This window comes from Bombina bombina, chromosome 5 (genome assembly GCF_027579735.1).
Source record: "Bombina bombina isolate aBomBom1 chromosome 5, aBomBom1.pri, whole genome shotgun sequence".
In the NCBI taxonomy this organism is placed as follows: Eukaryota; Metazoa; Chordata; class Amphibia; order Anura; family Bombinatoridae; genus Bombina; species Bombina bombina.
The window spans coordinates 848,104,350-848,124,543 of NC_069503.1; the positions used below are offsets into that span (position 1 = coordinate 848,104,350).

A 20,194-nucleotide genomic window follows, 5' to 3' on the forward strand; every position below is an offset into this window, starting at 1 on the left:
GTGACAGGACATTGACGACTGCAGAGAACAGCCTCCTCAACAAAGGCCTCACTTTTATCCCTACCTTTAAACATAATGACTTTGATACATACCTGGACATACAAAAATTTCAAAGGAACCTGAAATTAAAAGAACATTTCAAGGATCTGAATAAGGACACAGAGCCCAAGAGGTTTAAAGCTAAGAGTAAGTTTGAACCTAACACGTGTGGAACCAGCATTAAAACTTTTACTAGGCTTATTGCCAAAGACTCGGGACAATGTAACAATGAATATCATCGTCCAAACTTAAACAAGGTAGAGAGATTGGCGATGAAGGCACTTGCCTCTGACCCCGACATTGTCATACGCCCGGCGGACAAGGGTGGGGCAATTGTAATCATGAACTATACTCAGTACCAAAATGAAATACTGAGACAACTGAATGATGGACTAACATACAAGAAACTCACCTGGAACCCTACTGAAGAATTTAAAAGAGAGATTGATACAACACTGACGGAAGCATTACAGCTCAAATGGATCGATCAGGATGAATTTGACTTTCTCTGCACCACATACCCCATCCATCCGATACTCTATACCCTACCAAAAATACATAAGGATCAACTAAACCCACCAGGCAGACCGATAGTCTCCGCAAGGGGCTCCCTGCTACAACCATTGGCTCAATACGTGGATGTGTTTCTGCAACCTGTTGTTAGATCAATGGACTCCTACATCAAGGACTCTGGGGACCTTATTAGGATACTCAACACTGTGGAGGGGATTACCCAGGATGATATCCTTGTGACTATGGATGTAAGGAGTCTGTACACAGTGATTCCTCACACCGGGGGAATAAGTGCAATTGCGGCTGCATTGGACCAGTATCCATACATAGGACCACCTACAACTTTCATCCTGAATATCCTTGAAAAATGTCTTAAGTTGAACTATTTTCGCTTTGAAAACACTTTCTACCAACAGCTGACAGGGACGGCCATGGGATCCAATATGGCACCATCCTATGCCAACCTTTATATGCAACAATTTGAAAGAGACATCATGGATGTCTACAATCATGGAAGGATAAGACACTATAGAAGGTACATTGATGATATTTTCTTTATATGGCATGGACCAGTGGGACTCCTGACGGAATGGGTAACACAACTGAATGCTCTACCAAACCCGATCAAGTTTGAGCTAAATTTTGATTCAGAAAGGATAGATTTCCTTGACTTACGGATTTACAAGAAAGCTGATAGGCTATTTACAACCTTGTTCTCTAAACCCACTGATAGAAACTCATTGCTGGAAGCCACAAGCAATCATCCCCCACACACTCGGAAGGCAATAATCAAATCACAGCTGATACGGGTGGTACGGAACAACACGGAGACCACAAACAGAGAACTCCAACTGGACCAAATGGTTGATAAATTCCAGCAAAGGGGATATAGAGACACCCTTATTAAGAAGGTGAGAGATGAAATTACATCAGACATTACACAAGGAAAGCCAGCAAGCAATAGGAAAGAGACCCCAAGGATGATCTTCACAACTACCTTTGACAGAGGAAAGAAACCATTGGCTGACTCAATTCATAATAGGTGGGAAATTTTGGGCACGGACCAAACACTGCCCTTCGGACATATGGATCCACCAATTATGGGGTATAGGCGGGGCAGAAGTCTGAGGGACATACTAATGCAAACAGACCCACAACATAGTTACACCAAGAAATGGCTAAAAACTAATAAAATGGGCTGTTACAGGTGCAAGGGTTGCACAACTTGCAGCGGTATGATCCCATGCAAAATATTCAGACACCCCCACACCAACAAAAAATTCACTATAAAGCACTTTATCACCTGCACTACTAACTATGTGATATATCTATTGAGCTGTTGCTGTGGACGTTTTTACGTTGGTAAAACAACGGATAACGCACGTTTAAGAATGGCAAACCATCGCTCAGCTATACGGACTGCTATTGACAAAGGGACTTCAGACCAACCGGTGGCAAGACATTTTTTACATGCAGGACATAAGGTAACTGATTTACGCTTCGTCTTAATTGACCACGTCCCCCCCCTTAGACGCGGTGGTGACCGTGGCAGAACTCTCTTGCAGAAGGAGGCTAGATGGATTCATAGACTGGATACCATCTACCCCAGAGGATTAAACAAGTCAAATGATTGGCATTGTTTCCTCTGAAGGTTTGACTGATGACATGGATCTATGCTCATTTATACAATAAGAAATTCAGGGTTGACATTACCTAGAGTACTTAATGCTTACTCTCCCGCTGATTGGGAGCAACTCTACAACATATATGGTATATTGAATTACAGGTGCCATGCTCTGATCATCCTGACTTTTTTTCCATTTCATTGGCATACGTAAACCCCCCCCAACAGTGTTTTTTCTGTGGTTTTATTGTTCTCTCAACCGAATTGATCTTGATTGCCATATGTATACAGTGGATCAATGATACTCCCTTTGAGATCCGTCTGTACGAGTAACGTTCTCGGGCACAAGACAGCATAACTAATATGTCTTTTTAAGTTGAATATACTACACCAGTCATAGTCCATGCAGCCTATCCTATATACTGCTGACCTTCCAATAAGTTACAGGTCACAACACTGACACTTCCACACTTTAGAGAGTCTGGGGTTAATATTTGACACTTCATGACAATGCCTAACCACCCCCCTTGGTCTAAGTAATTACTGATGATATATTGCACCGATTAAGACACAACAGGCAATCTGCATTCAGAGTAAATTCACTCATCCATTTTGTTAGATATTAAGCTTTACTTGTATTTTATTGCTCTTTTAGATATTGATTAATGTATTCTTTCCTGCTGTAGATTAAGTTGTTTATCCCTCTCTGCCCACTGCCTTTTTTTACACAGTGGAATACATGTTATAGGTTTAGACTACACGATATGTAACATTTATGCCCTTATATATCTAAAATCTCTCTTGACAATATGGCACATATTGGAGATGTTTTTAAACATTCTTCTATGCTTTAAATGTAAGACCTCTGGCCCTATAAGTGAACACATAGGGGCTCTGATACGATAGACACATGAGCGGTGCTGCATAGCGCGATTTGTGTATTCCACACGCCCACATAGTGACTGACAGGCTATGCTAATTAGCCATGCGGTCGGGTTGAAACTTTCACTTGCGCGCTGCAGGGTTGAGCCGCGCCTGTTACTCGGGTAAGTGTTCTTTAATACACTTGTCATATATGTATATGCCGCATAACATTTCTGAAGCCATGCCCCACATGATAATACTATAATCTGTCACACTGGCTAGGTACTACACATGGGATCTCATTATGGCGTAACACGGGCCGGTTAACTCACTGGTTGCATGAGACAGATTTGACATAGACTATTGGATTCTTTATAGTTTGCTGTTACTTGAGTGGCCGGACACATCGCACACAGTCTATTACTATCATAGGAGATGTTAGTACAGGTTTTACATGTTTTAGGTTTATGTAAGGAACATGGATCTCACCACAGCAGTTCTGATGTGTAAACTCTAGCCACTTATTTCAGATCTAAAGAGGTTTAAACGGCTAGGTGAGCATATAGCATTATAATGTTGATGGCTTATTAATTGTTAATTTATGTTGATGGCTCATGTAAATATTTATTCTGGCAATCTAATGCACATATGGCAATGAGGTTTGCCTAAAATGAAGCTGTTATAGAGATTCCCTTGTGGCATAGGTTTTAATTTGAATCTGTGTATGATTAATCAGTGCTTGCCTAAGTATATTTTTAATCCTCTGAGACTATGCTATTATAGATTATTACTATTATAACTGTATCCTTGCAATCTCTTATGTATACACCCTTGTGTTTTTTGTGTGTGTATATATTTCACCATTCAGCTATGTGTTAATGTGAGATATTTGCATTTGCAGTTTATTATATTATATATTTTTTTTTTCTTTTTGTATTTTCTTTTTGAGTTTTGGTATTTGGTATTTTGGCCATTAGGCCTTGTTTATGTGTTACCATGGTGATTTTGTTTTTTGGCGCAATATTTGTAATTGGTGATGGGTGGGGCTAGTGCTATATATTGCACACTTTGTTCACTTGCAATGTTATCTGGTCTGAGGAAGGGGTCTGCGAACCCCGAAACGTTACCACAATAAAGATTTAAAGGTTTCTTTAACCAAATCCAGTGAGTGCAGTCCCTTATTGGAAATAGATTGCATACTTGATTGACTTTGCACCCTGGTGGATGACCACACAGCATTGGGAGTGCAGACACACACGGTGGATATATATATATATATAAAAACACAGTTACATAGTAATATAGTTATAACCTCAAAAAGGAGCTATTAAAATAAGGGAAATAAACACTTACAAGGCCAAAGTGTGCTAATCTGACAAAAAAATAAAAAAAAAATAATGAGAATAGTGCACCAGGAGACCAACAGACTTCACACCCTACATACAGATAGCGCACTAAGCAAACAGATATTTTACGTCGGGTTGCGCATGCTCTAAAGTGGACACAGTGACAAAACTAACCTGTGTGAAAAACCCGACGTGCGCAATCTTGAAAGGCCTAAAAAGCGCTATCCTGACCAGTGCAGGCTCGAAAGCTGCCATGCATATACTTTTTACATCCAGTGGAGGCAAAGACAAGCTTCCAGTAGGGTGAGAGGAGTTTTATAAAGCTTTTGGGTTTTGAGAATCGTTGCCTCCTCCAAGTGGCAGTGAAGAGTAATTCCCAGGAGTAATAGATCGTGGACCCTCACCAGCTGTACAAAATAAATTTATGTGCAATAGTAAATCCAGTGAGTGATGTCATTCTGCTTTGAATTTGGTACCATACTTGAGTTTTGAAAGTGTTTATGTTTGCATCATTTTATATGTGATGTCCTTACAGTCCTTTAGATGGCATGGTATAAAACATAGCTCACACACTTAGTTGTTATAGCCAATAAAAGAAGACTTAGAATATGTAATTCAGGGAGCCTGTGTTGTTCTCTGCTTTACCCTGGCTTGGTCAACTGCCAACAATAGTGAGTTTTAAAATCTCAATTGAAAATACAATAAAAGGTGCCTTTTTTCTCTATACACACAAATTGTGAGTTTTTTGAGTTATATTAAATACAAAAAATGCTATTTGTAGTATTTGCTTTGCATTTTAAGTTTTTATTACTGGTTCAGTCTAAAGCCTATATAATAAACAATTACTCATCTTATGTAGTAAACCATATATACAAAATATAATAGCTGTATTATGATTAATCAAAAAAAATGTTTAACATTCATTAGGTACAAATATGCTTCTATTAAGAACAACTACGATAAGAACCATTGAATGAAAATATGTAATCTTGATTTAACAGCACAAACATTTATGATGGGGCAGATTTTAATTTACATTACGTGAGCAGACAAACCCCAGCATATTAGAATATACACATACCTCTTATTGTATGTTATAAGTTGCCTATGTTCCTAAGACATACCTCTCTTGTCAGCTTAGGGCCTTTCGGAAGAACTTTAAAGTGATGAATGCTGTCATCAAAACATTTAACAGAGAATGAACATCTGTCAGTGGATTTAACCTGCACAATAAAAAATAAAACGGTTAATTTTAAACTTTGGTTACTCCAAAAGAAAGTGATACTACAGTAGGAAACATGAATCTATAAGCTATGTATATGTAAGTGCTGGCTTTATTTAAACTTTACTATTTTGTGAGTAAATTACTTTATATTGCTAGATTTATGGTAAGCGTGGATAACATGTACTGAACAAAAGTGATTTAATTCCCTGTAAAATATTTAATAATGCATATTAAAAATAAATAAAAAGCAATGTGCTTACATTATGTCATTTTGCTCTAATCCAACTCTGATAATTGTAGTGTTTCCTTTACCCCAGAGAGGCTGGAGTGCATTCCTGACTCTCCTATATACTGCACATTGGTTGGTTGATATGTGCAGGAGATCATTTTGATCTGCTCTTAAAGGGACATAATACTTATGCTGCATCATTTTCAAGTGATTTAGCATATAACTGTTAAAAGCTGGCAAGAAAATATCACCTGAACATCACTAGGTAAAAAAGGAAGATATTTTAACTCAAAAGGCCTTCAGCTTACAAGTTTACGTGCAGGGTGGAGTAAAAACAAAACAAAAAAACAAAAAAACAGTAGCCAATCAACATTAGCAGTGTTGAGGTCATGCTATGCTTTCCTGTGATCACGTGAGATTTCACTGAAATCTTGTGATATTTCATAGTAAACTCCCTTAAACTGAATATGGAAACAACATGACTTGGCCTGCACATGCCAGAGGCACACTCCTTTGCAAGTCCTGAGACTATTATCCTGATTGGCTATTTAATGTCCCTTTACAATGGGGTGTGAATAATTAGTACATTTTGAGGTAAATATTTTATTTATTTTTTTTACATAGAGATGTTCAGCTGACATTTTCTAGTCAGATTTTTACAGCTATGCTGCATCACTTCAACATTTGGGTATCGTGTTCCTTTAACTGGCAACAATAAAAATAAAGAAGATAAAACAACAAGCAAGAGGCTTTTTTTAAGGGGTTTGTTTTGACTGCAAAATAATGCATATTTTTCAATGTATAAATGTATTGCACCTACCGTGCATATTGCTTGAGTTAGATGCTTACAGCCCTGGCGAAAAACATTGTTTACTGCATCATTTCTGAAGAGAAAAAAAAAAAAAAAAAGTTTAAAACAGATTTGTACTAATCAATAAACTGAATTCTTCATATTATGTAAAAGGGGACATTGACTAATTATTGGTGGTATTTCTGGAAAGAGATTTCCTATTATTCCTGAAACTACATATTCTGACAGATTTTCTAATGCTTGAGGGAATACAACAAACAGCTGCTTAGTTTAATAACTGGGTCTTTCAACTCTATAAGAGAGGCATTAAAGTGGGGCAATCTAACCCTTGTAATTTTTTGATCTGTTAGGAATCCCTACTGTAAATTACTATACTCACTATATTCATTCCAGAAATTCTGTAAACCGAAAACTTTTGAGATAAAACGTATTCTATCTAGGGTAGCGCATAACTCAAATAAGCCTTTTACAAATTATATTAAATAAAGACATGAAGATTACACTGCTTTATGAATGCAGACATTTAAGAACATTGACAAAACTAAAAGGGTGTAACCTAAAATTAGGGTTTGTGAAAAGAAAATTAACTCTAAAGTCTTGTGTAATTTGGAATATTGAGATAATCCTTCATATAGTTTTTTGGGCATCAACTGATCTTAAGGTATGCAGAACAAACGTGTTGACTGGTAAATGTGTTTCTAGTCATGGTATCATAACCTTGTTGTTTCCTATGACTGACAGTGTGCTATAATTTTAGAACAACCTTGGGTTTTTGAAGGAGTTTGACCTTAAATAATGTAAGGATTGAAAGGTATCTTAAATATATGAATAGAAGGAATTAAAATAGAGAATGCAATCCAAAAAACGTTTGCAAAAAGTATGTTTACTTAACATGATCAGGTAGTCTACACAAGATGTGTTTTTTCTAAATTATTTTAAAATAAAAACTCGGATGGGAGATTGTAAAGCGACTAGAGCAGAGTCAGAATTGATCTTCTCCTATAGAGGGTCATATTAGATTTATCAAAACATACATATACTATTCAAACAAAAGTATCTGGACTCCCCTACTAATTATGGAGTTCAGGTGTTTCAGCCACACCCAATGATAACAGGTAGATAAGATCCAGCCCATAGCCATGACATGACATCTCTACATATAAACACTGGCAGTACAATGGATCATACTGAAGAGGCCCGTGACTAAATATGACTGTCATAGGTAGGAAACTTTAATATTGTAAATAGGAAGTATCTAGGAGTAAAAAAATCCCAGACATAAATTGATAAACCATGTAAAACTTACAGAGCAGGGCTGCTGAGTACTGAAACACAGTGCATAAAAATCAGCCATTTGTTACATCACTCTCTACAGAGTTCTATACTGCATCTGGAAGCAACATCAGCACAAGAACTGTGTATTAGACTTTCATGAAATGGGTTGCTATAGCCAAGAAGCTGTACACAAGCATCACATCAAAATGCACAATACTAAGTATTGGATGGAGTATGGTAATGCACTCAGGAGCAGTGGAAACATGTTCTCTGGAGTGATAAACTCTTTATACCTAAATCCATAGTGCCTACTATAAAGTTTTGTGGAGGAGGGATCAGGGTTTAGGCTAGGCCTCATAGTTCCAGTGAAGGGTCATCTTAAAGGGACAATTTACTAAAAAATTGTCTCCAATGTGTTCCCTATGATCCACTTTATCTGCTGGAGTATATTAAATTTTTACAAGTATTTACTTTACCCTTATATTGGCATTTGAAATAGTAGATTTAGTCTGTGGTATCCCCACCTATTCTGAAAGTTTCTGGCCTTAGCTCCAAGCTATAGATAAGCTGTGTAAAAAAAAAAAAGTTTCCATTGTTCTCCCCAGGTATTGGTCTTTGGTTTAGGGACAGATATAAGATAAAGAACCATATATATATGTACACTATGTGATAAAGTAATGAGATTTGATACTTACAAGCTCAACCCATTTTATTAGGTTGTGGCTTCAAAACACAAAAACAAAATTTATGCTTACCTGATAAATTTCTTTCCGAGTCCACGGATTCATCCTAACTTGTGGGATATTGTCCTTCCTGACAGGAAGTAGCAAAGAGAGCACCACAGCAGAGCTGTCTATATAGCTCCCCCTTAACTCAACCCCCCAGTCATTCGACCGAAGGCCAAGGAAGAAAAGGAGAAACTATAAGGTGCAGAGGTGACTGAAGTTTACATAAAAAAAATACTGTCTGTCTTGAATAGACAGGGCGGGCCGTGGACTCGGTACATCGCAAAAGAAAGAAATTTATCAGGTAAGCATAAATTTTGTTTTCTTTTGCATGATGTACCGAGTCCACGGATTCATCCTAACTTGTGGGATACCAATACGAAAGCTTTAGGACACGGATGAAGGGAGGGAACAAGTCGGGTAACCTAAACGGAAGGCACCACTGCTTGCAAAACCTTTCTCCCAAAAATAGCCTCCGAAGAAGCAAAAGTATAAAATTTATAAAATTTTGAAAAGGTATGAAGCGACGACCAAGTCGCAGCCTTACAAATCTGTTCAACAGAAGAATCATTTTTAAAAGCCCATGTGGAAGCTACCGCTCTAGTAGAATGAGCTGTAATCCTTTCAGGAGGCTGCTGTCCAGCAGTCTCATAAGCCAAACGGATGATGCTTTTCAGCAAAAAGGAAAGAAGTCGCCGTAGCCTTTTGACCCCTACGCTTTCCAGAATGGACAACAAAGAAGATGTTTGACGAATATCTTTGGTTGCCTGCAAATAAAATTTCAAAGCACGAACTACGTCCAAGTTGTGTAACAGACGTTCCTTCTTACAAGAAGGATTAGGACACAGAGAAGGAACAACAATTTCCTGATTGATATTCCTGTTAGTAACAACCTTAGGTAGGAACCCAGGCTTGGTACGCAAAACTACCTTATCAGCATGGAACACAAGATAAGGAGAATCCCATTGTAATGCAGATAGTTCAGAAACTCTTTGAGCTGAAGAGAGAGTAACTAGGAACAAAACTTTCCAAGATAAAAGCTTAATATCTATGGAATGCATGGGTTCAAACAGAATCCCCTGAACAACTAAATTTAGACTCCATGGCGGAGCAATAGGTTTAATCACAGGCTTAATTCTAACTAAAGCCTGACAAAAAGCCCGAACGTCTGGAACATCTGCCAGACGCTTGTGCAACAAAATAGACAGAGCAGATATCTGTCCCGTTAGGAAACTAGCTGATAATCCTTTCTCCAATCCCTCTTGGAGAAAATACAAAATCCTAGGAATCCTGATTTTACTCCAGGAGAAGCCTTTGGATTCGCACCAAAAAAGATATTAACGCCATATCTTATGATAAATTTTCCTGGTAACAGGCTTTCGAGCCTGAATCAAGGTATTTATGACTGACTCAGAGAAACCCCGCTTTGATAGAATCAAGCGTTCAATCTCCAAGCAGTCAGTTGCAGAGAAATTAGATTTGGATGCTTGAATGGACCTTGAATCAGAAGGGTACTGTTAGAGCATCTATCAGTACAGCCTGAGGATCCCTTGACCTGGAGCAGTAACAAGGAAGTTTGGCGTTCTGACGAGACGCCATCAGATCCAACTCTGGTGTGCCCCATAGCCAAACCAGCTGAGCAAACACCTCCGGATGGAGTTCCCACTCCCCCGGATGAAAAGTCTGACTTAGAAAATCTGCCTCCCAGTTCTCTACACCTGGGATATAGATCGCTGACAGATGGCAAGAGTGAGCCTCTGCCCATTTGATTATCCTGGAGACCTCTATCATCGCTAAGGAACTCTTTGTTCCACCCTGATGATTGATATAAGCCACAGTCGTGATGTTGTCCGACTGAAACCTGATGAATCTGGCCGAAACCAGCTGAGGCCATGCCTGGAGAGCATTGAATATCGCTCTTAATTCCAGAATATTTATCGGTAGGAGAGCCTCCTCCCGAGTCCACAAACCCTGAGCTTTCAGGGAATTCCAGACTGCACCCCAGCCCAGAAGACTGGCGTCTGTCGTCACCATAACCCATTCTGGCCTGCGGAAACACATTCCCTGGGACAGATGATCCTGTGACAACCACCAAAGAAGAGAGTCTCTGGTCTCTTGATCCAGATTTATCTGAGGAGATAAATCCACATAATCCCCATTCCACTGATTGAGCATGCATAGTTGCAGTGGTCTGAGATGCAAGCGAGCAAACGGAACTATGTCCATTGCTGCTACCATTAGTCCGATTACCTCCATACACTGAGCCACTGACGGCCGAGGAATGGAATGAAGAGCTCGGCAGGTGGACAAAATCTTTGATTTCCTGACCTCCGTCAAATATTTTCATGTCCACCGAGTCTATCAGAGTCCCTAGAAATGAAACTCTTGTGAGGGGGGAAAGAGAACTCTTTTTTACGTTCACTTTCCACCCTTGAGACCCTAGAAAGGCCAACACTAACTCCGTGTGAGACTTGGCTAGTTGGAAGGACGACGCTTGAATTAGAATGTCGTCTAGATAAGGCGCCACTGCTATGCCCCGTGGCCTTAGAACCGCCAGAAGGGACCCTAGCACCTTTGTGAAGATTCGCGGCGCCATGGCCAACCCGAAAGGAAGAGCCACAAACTGATAATGCTTGTCCATTAAGGCGAACCTGAGGAACTAGTGATGATCTTTGTGGATAGGAATGTGCAGATACGCATCCTTTAAGTCCACGGTGGTCATATATTGACCCTCCTGGATCAATGGTAAGATAGTCTGAATGGTCTCCAACTTGAAAGATGAAACTCTTAGGAATTAGTTAAGGATCTTGAGATCCAGAATTGGTCTGAAAGTTCCCTCCTTTTTGGAAACTATAAACAGATTGGAGTAGAACCCCTGCCCCTGTTCTGCTTTTGGAACTGGGCAGATCACTCCCATGGTAAAGAGGTCTTCTACACAGCATAAGAACGCCTCTCTTTTTGTCGGGTTTACAGACAATTGAGAAAGATGGAACCTCCCCCTTGGAGGGGAATCCTTGAAATCTAGAAGGTATCCCTGGGTTACAATTTCTACTGCCGAGGAATCATGAACGTCTCTTGCCCAGGCCTGAGCAAAGAGAGAGAGTCTGCCCCCTACTAGATCCGGTCCCGGATCGGGGGCTACCCCTTCATGCTGACTTAGTGGCAGCAGCAGGCTTTTGGGCCTGTTTATCCTTGTTCCAAGCCTGATTAGGTCTCCAGGTTGGCTTGGATTGAGCTAACTTCCCCTCTTGCTTTGCAGCAGGGGAAGAGGTAGAGGGACCACTCTTGAACTTTCAAAAGGAACGAAAATTATTTTGTTTGGTCCTTGTCTTATTTGACTTATCCTGAGGGAGGGTATGACCCTTCCCTCCAGTAATGTCTGAAATGATCTCTTTCAATACAGGCCCGAATAGGGTCTTACCTTTGAAAGGGATGGACAAAAGCTTAGATTTAGATGACACATCAGCTGACCAGGACTTAAGACATAACGCTCTACGCGCTAAAATGGCAAAACCTGAATTCTTAGCCGCTAATTTAGCAAGATGAAAAGCGGCGTCTGTAATAAAAGAATTAGCCAACTTAAGAGCCTTAATTCTGTACAAAAAAATCATCTAGTGGGGTCTCCATCTGAATAGCCTCTTCTAGAGCCTCAAACCAAAAGGCAGCTGCAGTGGTTACAGCAACAATGCATGCTATAGGTTGAAGAAGAAAACCTTGATGAACAAAAATTTTCTTTAGGAGACCCTCTAATTCTTTATCTATAGGATCAATGAAAGCACAACTGTCTTCAATAGGTATAGTTGTATGCTTAGCCAGGGTAGAAATAGCTCCCTCCACCTCAGGGACCGTCTGTCATGAGTCCTTTATGGTGTCAGAAATGGGAAACATTTTCTTAAATACAAGAGGGGGAGAGAACGGAATACCTGGTTTATCCCACTTCTTATTAACAATGTCCGAAATCCTCTTAGGGACCGGAAACACATCAGTGTAAACAGGAACCTCTAAATATTTGTCCATTTTACACAATTTCTCTGGAACTACAATATAGGGTCACAATCATCCAGAGTAGCTAAAACCTCCCTGAGCAATAAGCGGAGGTGCTCTAGCTTAAATTTAAATGCCATCATATCTGAATCTGTCTGAGAGAACATCTTTCCTGAATCAGAAATCTCTCCCTCAGACAGCAAATCCCTCATCCCTACTTCAGAACATATTGAGGGAATATCGGATACGGCTACTAAAGCGTCAGAAGGCTCAGCATTTGTTCTTAACCCAGAGCTACTGCGCTTCCCTTGCAACCCAGGCAGCTTAGATAAAACTGCTGTGAGGGTAGTATTCATAACTGAAGCCATATCTTGCAAGTTGAAAGAATTAGACGCACTAGAAGTACTTGGCGTCACTTGTGCGGGCGTTACTGGTTGTGACACTGAGAACTAGATGGCAAAACCCGATTTCCTTCTGTCTGAGAATCATCTAATGCCAAACTTTTATAAGTCAAAATATGCGGTTTGCAATTTATAGACATATCAGTACAAGTGGGACACATTCTAAGAGGGGGTTCCACAATGGCTTCTAAACAAATTGTACAATGAGTTTCCTCAGTGTCAGACATGTTTAACAGACTAGTAATAAAGCAAGCAAGCTTGGAAAACTCTTTATTTAATGAAAAAAAACACAATTTGCAAAAACGGTACTGTGCCTTTAAGAGAAAAAAAAGGCATACACAAACTGCAAAACAGGTTAAAATTGCTTAAATTTTTCTGAAATTTTAACAGTGTACCCACTAAGCTTTAGAAGGATTGCACCACAAGTTAATAAGCAATAAACCCCCAAATTAAAAAAACTGATTGAAATATGTCTAAAACCGGTTAAAACCCCCTAAAGCACCTTGCCACAGCTCTGCTGTGGCCCTACCTGCCCTTAGAAAGCGATAATATGGGGTTTAAAGCTTCAATTAGTCCCTCAGAAGACTATCAGGACCTCAGGAGAAGTTGCTTGCTACTTGTAAATGTAGGCCCCGCCCACCTCACTCGATGTTGCTGGGGCCTACACAAAACTAACAAACCCTGCCTGAAAGCCATGTGGGTTATAAACAACTCCAAAGAACCCTCAAGCAAATGTCCCATAAAACAGAAAACGTTACTCCCAGACACAAAAACGTTTGTCCCAAATTCACATAACAAACTGAGTGCCCACAAAAAATTAACCCTTTATGCAAGCTAGAAAAAACCTCTGATAACACTAGGATTACTGCTTACCCTTCCCCTAATGGGGACACTGTCAGCCTTTCTGAGTTAACACAGTCTCTGCAGAAAATATGACTGAACATACCTCATTGCTGTATAGCAAGAAACCGTTCCTCACACTGAAGTTTTCCTGTACTCCTCAGCTTCTGTGGGAACAGCAGTGGACCTTAGTTACAAATGCTAAGATCATCATCCTCCAGGCAGAAATCTTCATCTATGTCCTGCCTGAGAGTAAATAGTACAAAACCGGTACCATTTAAAAATAACAAACACTTGATTGAAGATAAAATAAAAACTAACAGTTTAACACCTCTTCTCTTTACTCTTCCTGCTTAGAGCCAGCAAAGAGAATGACTGGGGGGGTAGAGTTAAGGGGGGAGCTATATAGACAGCTCTGCTGTGGTGCTCTCTTTGCTACTTCCTATCAGGAAGGACAATATCCCACAAGTTAGGATGAATCCGTGGACTCGGTACATCATGCAAAAGAAACCAGTTATTTTTACTGTTGGTAAAAAAGTAATAGGAAACACATTAAGGGAAAATTATTTTTACAGTATACTGTCCCTTTAATGCTACTGGATACAAAACACAGTTTAGACAATTGGGTGCTTCCAACTTTGTGGCAACAGTTTTAAAAAGGCCCCTTCCTGTTCCAACATTACTGTACAAAGTGAGGTCCATGAAGACATAGTTTGACAGATTGGTGTGGAGAAATAAGTGTCCTGCACAGAGACAAACCCAAATTTATTATTTCATGCTTTAGAAAGCGTATGCAATTTTAAGCAAAATTCTAATTTACTTCTATTATCTAATTTGCTTAATTCTCTTGATTTTCTTTGCTGAAAAGCATATCTATATAGGCTCAGAAGCTGCTGATTGGTGGCTGTACATAGATGCTTCGTGTGATTGGCTCACCCATGTGCATTGCTTTTTCTTAAACAAAGGGTATCTAAAGAATGTAGCAAATTAGATAATATAAGTACATTGGAATTTTGTTTAAAATTGTATTGCCTATCTGAATAATGAAAGAAAAAATTTGGGTTTAATGTCCCTTTAACCTCAACCTAAATGAAAACAATTTAAACACTGATTGTGAGCTAGACTTTCTTGTCCAAAATGAGTTCCTAACCTCACAAATGCTCTTGTGGCTGAATGAGCACAAATTCTCACAGTCACATTCCAAAAGCCTGTGCAAAGCCTTTCCAGAATATTAAAATCGAATTTCACTTGTCAGTCATTGCCACTGCAATATATGCTATCAATACCACTGTGAATGCAGTAACGCCATATGCTCTATGTACTCCTTGCACAATAGTACTGAAAAAGTAATAGCATTTTTTTGCTAATACAAGTGTACTGCAAAATGCTTATATTCAAAGCATATATGAGAAAAAGGGGAGAAGTACATAAAGCAATAAATATCTAACAGGTAGATTATGAGTTTTGTGTTACGGCTTTTAAAGCTGAAAAATTGGCAATTCCAGTGCAATGGCCAGGAACGCATGAGTTGTGTCGGTATAGCTATACCGCAAGCATTTTACCCTGTAACACAACATTCATTCCGCACTAAAAAAAAATTACGTTTTTGCGTGGGATTTTCCTAGCGTTGCTATTACAGGTTGTGCTGTCCGGCTAAAAAGCTTGTGATACAGCCTATACCGACACGATCCATACCGCCATCTGAGACCAGTAGTTATGAGTTTTGCGCAACAAAAATGTTGCATAAAACTCATTGCAAAGTACACTAATACCCATAAACTATATAATAACCCCTAAACTGCTACCCTCTTGCATCTCAAACACTATTTAAAACTTATTAATCCCTAATCTGCTGAACATTCACATTGCGACTATTAAATAAACCTAATAACCCCTAATCTGCCACTCCTCGACATCGGCAACACTAAATATAAATTATTAACCCCCTATTCCGCCGCTCCCTGACATCACCGCCACTATATAAAAAAAAAAAAAAAAAAGAAAAAAAAACAGAATTTATGTTTACCTGATAAATTTCTTTCTCCTACGGTGTATCCGGTCCACGGCTTCATCCTTACTTGTGGGATATTCTCAATCCCTACAGGAAGTGGCAAAGAGATCACACAGCAGAGCTGTCCATATAGCTCCCCTCAGGCTCTGCCCCCCCAGTCATTCGACCGACGGTTAGGAGAAAAAGGAGAACCATAGGGTGCAGTGGTGACTGTAGTTTACAAAAAATAAATTTAAACCTGACCAAAATGCCAGGGCGGGCCGTGGACCGGATACACCGTAGGAGAAAGAAATTTATCAGGTAAACATAAATTCTGTTTTCTCCTACATTGGTGTATCCGGTCCACGGCTTCATCCTTACTTGTGGGAACCAATACCAAAGCTTTAGGACACAGATGAAGGGAGGGAACAAGTCAGGTAACCTAAACGGAAGGTACCACTGCTTGCAAAACCTTTCTCCCAAAAATAGCCTCCGAAGAAGCAAAAGTATCGAATTTGTAAAATTTGGCAAACATATGCAGTGAAGACCAAGTCGCTGCCTTACAAATCTGTTCAACAGAAGCCTCATTCTTGATAGCCCATGTGGAAGCCACAGCTCTAGTAGAGTGAGCTGTAATTCGTTCAGGAGGCTGCCTTCCAGCAGTCTCATAAGCCAACCGGATGATGCTTTTCAGCCACATCAAGATTGTGAAACAGACGTTCCTTGTTAGAAACTGGATTAGGACACAGAGAAGGAACAACTATTTCGTGGTTGATATTCTTATTGGAAACCACTTTTGGAAGAAAACCAGGTTTGGTGCGTAAAACGACCTTATCTGTATGAAACACCAGATAGGGTGAATTACACTGCAAAGCAGACAATTCAGAAACTCTTCTAGCAGAAGAAATAGCTACTAAAAACAAAACTTTCCAAGATAGTAATTTAATATCTATGGAATGTAGAGGTTCAAACGGAACCCCTTGAAGAACTGAAAGAACTAAATTTAGACTCCATGGAGGAGCCACAGGTCTGTAGACAGGCTTGATTCTGACTAAAGCCTGTACAAACGCCTGAATATCTGGCATGGCTGCCAGACGCTTGTGTAACAAAACAGACAGAGCAGATATCTGTCCCTTTAAAGAACTAGCTGACAGACCTTTCTCCAATCCTTCTTGGAGAAAAGATAGTATCCTTGGAATCCTAATCTTACTCCAAGAGTAACCCTTGGATTCGCACCAGCAAAGATATTTCCGCCATATCTTAGGTAAATTTTCCTGGTGACAGGCTTTCTAGCCTGGATCAGAGTATCTATAACTGATTCCGAAAACCCACGCTTAGCTAGAATCAAGCGTTCAATCTCCAAGCAGTCAGTTGCAGAGAAACTAGGTTTGGATGTTTGAATGGACCTTGAATTAGAAGGTCCTGTCTCAAAGGTAGCTTCCATGGTGGAACAGATGACATATTCACCAGGTCTGCATACCATCTACCAATGTCGCCTTGGGATCCCTGGACCTGGACCCGTAATGTGTAACTTTGGAGTTCTGACGTGACGCCATCAGATCCAGATCTGGAATGCCCCATAGCTGGGTCAGCTGAGCAAAAACCTCCGGGTGGAGTTCCCACTCCCCCGGATGGAAAGTCTGACGACTCAGATAATCCACTTCCCAGTTGTCCACTCCTGGGATGTGAATTGCTGATAGATGGCAGGAGTGATCCTCTGCCCATTTGATGATCTTGGATACCTCCCTCATCACCAGGGAACTCTTTGTTCCCCCCTGATGATTGATGTACGCTACAGTCATGTTGTCCGACTGAAATGTGATGAATTTGGCCTCCGCTAGTTGAGGCCATGCCTGGAGCGCATTGAATATCGCTCTCAATTCCAAAATGTTTATCGGGAGAAGAGATTCTTCCCGAGACCATAGACCCTGAGCCTTCAGGGACTTCCAGACCGCGCCCCAGCCTAAGAGGCTGGCGTCGGTCATGACAATTATCCACTCCGCTCTTCGGAAACTCATTCCCTGAGACAGGTGATCCTGAGACAACCACCAGAGGAGTGAGTCTCTGGTTTGCTGGTCCATCTGAATCTGGGGAGACAAATCTGCATAATCCCCATTCCATTGTTTGAGCATGCACAGTTGCAATGGTCTTAAATGAATTTGAGCAAAAGGAACCAAGTCCATTGCCGCAACCATTAGTCCTATTACCTCCATGCACTGAGCTATGGATGGTTGAGGAATGGATTGAAGAACTCGACAAGTGTTCAAAAGTTTTAATTTCCTGACCTCTGTCAGAAAGATTTTCATTTCTACCGAGTCTATTATTGTTCCCAGGAAGGGAACCCTTGTGAATGGGGACAGAGAACTCTTTTCTATGTTCACCTTCCACCCGTGAGACCTTAGAAAGGCTAGAACAATGTCCGTATGAGCCCTTGCTTTGTGAAAGGACGACGCCTGTATTAAAATGTCGTCTAGGTAAGGTGCTACTGCAATGCCCCTTGGCCTAAGCACCGCTAGAAGGGACCCTAGCACCTTTGTGAAAATTCTGGGAGCAGTGGCCAATCCGAAGGGAAGAGCCACGAACTGGTAATGCTTGTCCAGAAAGGCGAACCTCAGAAACTGATGGTGATCTTTGTGGGTAGGAATATGCAGGTACGCATCCTTTAAGTCCACGGTAGTCATATATTGACCCTCCGGGATCATTGGTAAAATTGTCCGAATGGTCTCCATTTTGAATGAAGGAACTATGTCCATTGCTGCAACTATCAACCCTACTACTTCCATGCACTGAGCTATGGAAGGTCGTGGAACAGAGTGAAGAACTTGACAAGCGTTTAGAAGTTTTGACTTTCTGACATCTGTCAGGAAAATCTTCATTTCTAAAGAATCTATTATTGTCCCCAAGAAAGGAACTCTTGTCGACGGAGACAGGGAACTTTTTTCTATGTTCACTTTCCATCCGTGAGATCTGAGAAAGGCCAGAACGATGTCTGTGTGAGCCTTTGCCTTTGAAAGAGACGACGCTTGTATCAGAATGTCGTCCAAGTAAGGTGCCACTGCAATGCCCCTTGGTCTTAGAACCGCTAGAAGGGACCCGAGTACCTTTGTGAAAATCCTTGGAGCAGTGGCTAGCCCGAATGGGAGAGCCACAAACTGGTAATGTTTGTCCAGAAAGGCGAACCTTAGGAACTGAAGATGTTCTTTGTGGATAGGAATATGTAGATACGCATCCTTTAGATCCACGGTAGTCATAAATTGACCCTCCTGGATTGTAGGTAAAATCGTTCGAATAGTTTCCATTTTGAACGATGGCACTCTGAGGAATTTGTTTAGGATCTTTAAATCCAGAATTGGCCTGAAAGTTCCTTCCTTTTTGGGAACTACAAACAGGTTTGAGTAAAATTACAGACCTTGTTCTGCTGTTGGAACTGGGTTTATCGCTCCCATTTTTAAAAGGTCTTCTACGCAATGTAAGAATGCCTGTCTCTTTATCTGGTCTAAAGATAAGCGAGACATGTGGAACCTTCCCCTTGGAGGAAGGTCCTTGAATTCTAGAAGATACCCCCGAGAGACAATTTCTAGTGCCCAGGGGTCCGGAACATCTCTTGCCCAGGCCTGAGCAAAGAGAGAAAGTGTGCCCCCTACTAGATCCGGTCCCGGATCGGGGGCTACCCCTTCATGCTGTCTTGGTAGCAGCAGGAGGCTTTTTGGCCTGTTTACCCTTGTTCCAGCCTTGCAATGGTTTCCATGCTGGTTTGGGCTGGGGTGCGTTACCCTCTTGCCTAGTGGCTGTAGAGGTAGAAGCCGGTCCGTTCCTGAAATTGCGAAAGGAACGAAAATTAGACTTATTTTTAGCTTTGAAAGGTCAATCCTGTGGAAGGGCATGGCCCTTTCCCCCAGTGATATCTGAAATAATTTCTTTCAACTCTGGCCCGAATAGGGTCTTACCCTTGAAAGGAATATTAAGCAATTTTGTTTTGGACGACACATCCGCCGACCACGATTTTAGCCAAAGCGCCCAACGCGCCACTATTGTGAAACCAGAATTTTTCGCCGCTAATTTAGCTAACTGAAAAGCGGCATCTGTAATGAAAGAATTAGCCAACTTCAGGGCGTGAATTCTATCCATGACTTCATCATAAGAAGTCTCCTTCTGGAGCGAGTTTTCTAATTCCTCAAACCAAAAAGCAGCTGCAGTGGTTACAGGAATAATGCAAGAAATTGGTTGAAGAAGAAAACCTAATTTTTTATCCATAGGATCTTTGAAAGCGCAACTGTCTTCTATTGGTATAATTGTGAGCTTAGCTAGCGTTGAAACTGCCCCCTCTA

The 20,194-nt window shown here is 40.6% G+C and overlaps 1 protein-coding gene across 1 annotated transcript in view; it reads right to left on the reverse strand.

Annotated features, from left to right (window-relative positions):
• Positions 1-20,194, reverse strand: part of OSBPL1A (oxysterol binding protein like 1A) — a 702,947-nt gene that overhangs the window by 579,773 nt on the left and 102,980 nt on the right. The window contains 2 exon segments of the mRNA XM_053714984.1: positions 5,511-5,609; positions 6,661-6,724. Of these exon segments, the coding sequence (XP_053570959.1) occupies positions 5,511-5,609; positions 6,661-6,724 (163 nt within the window).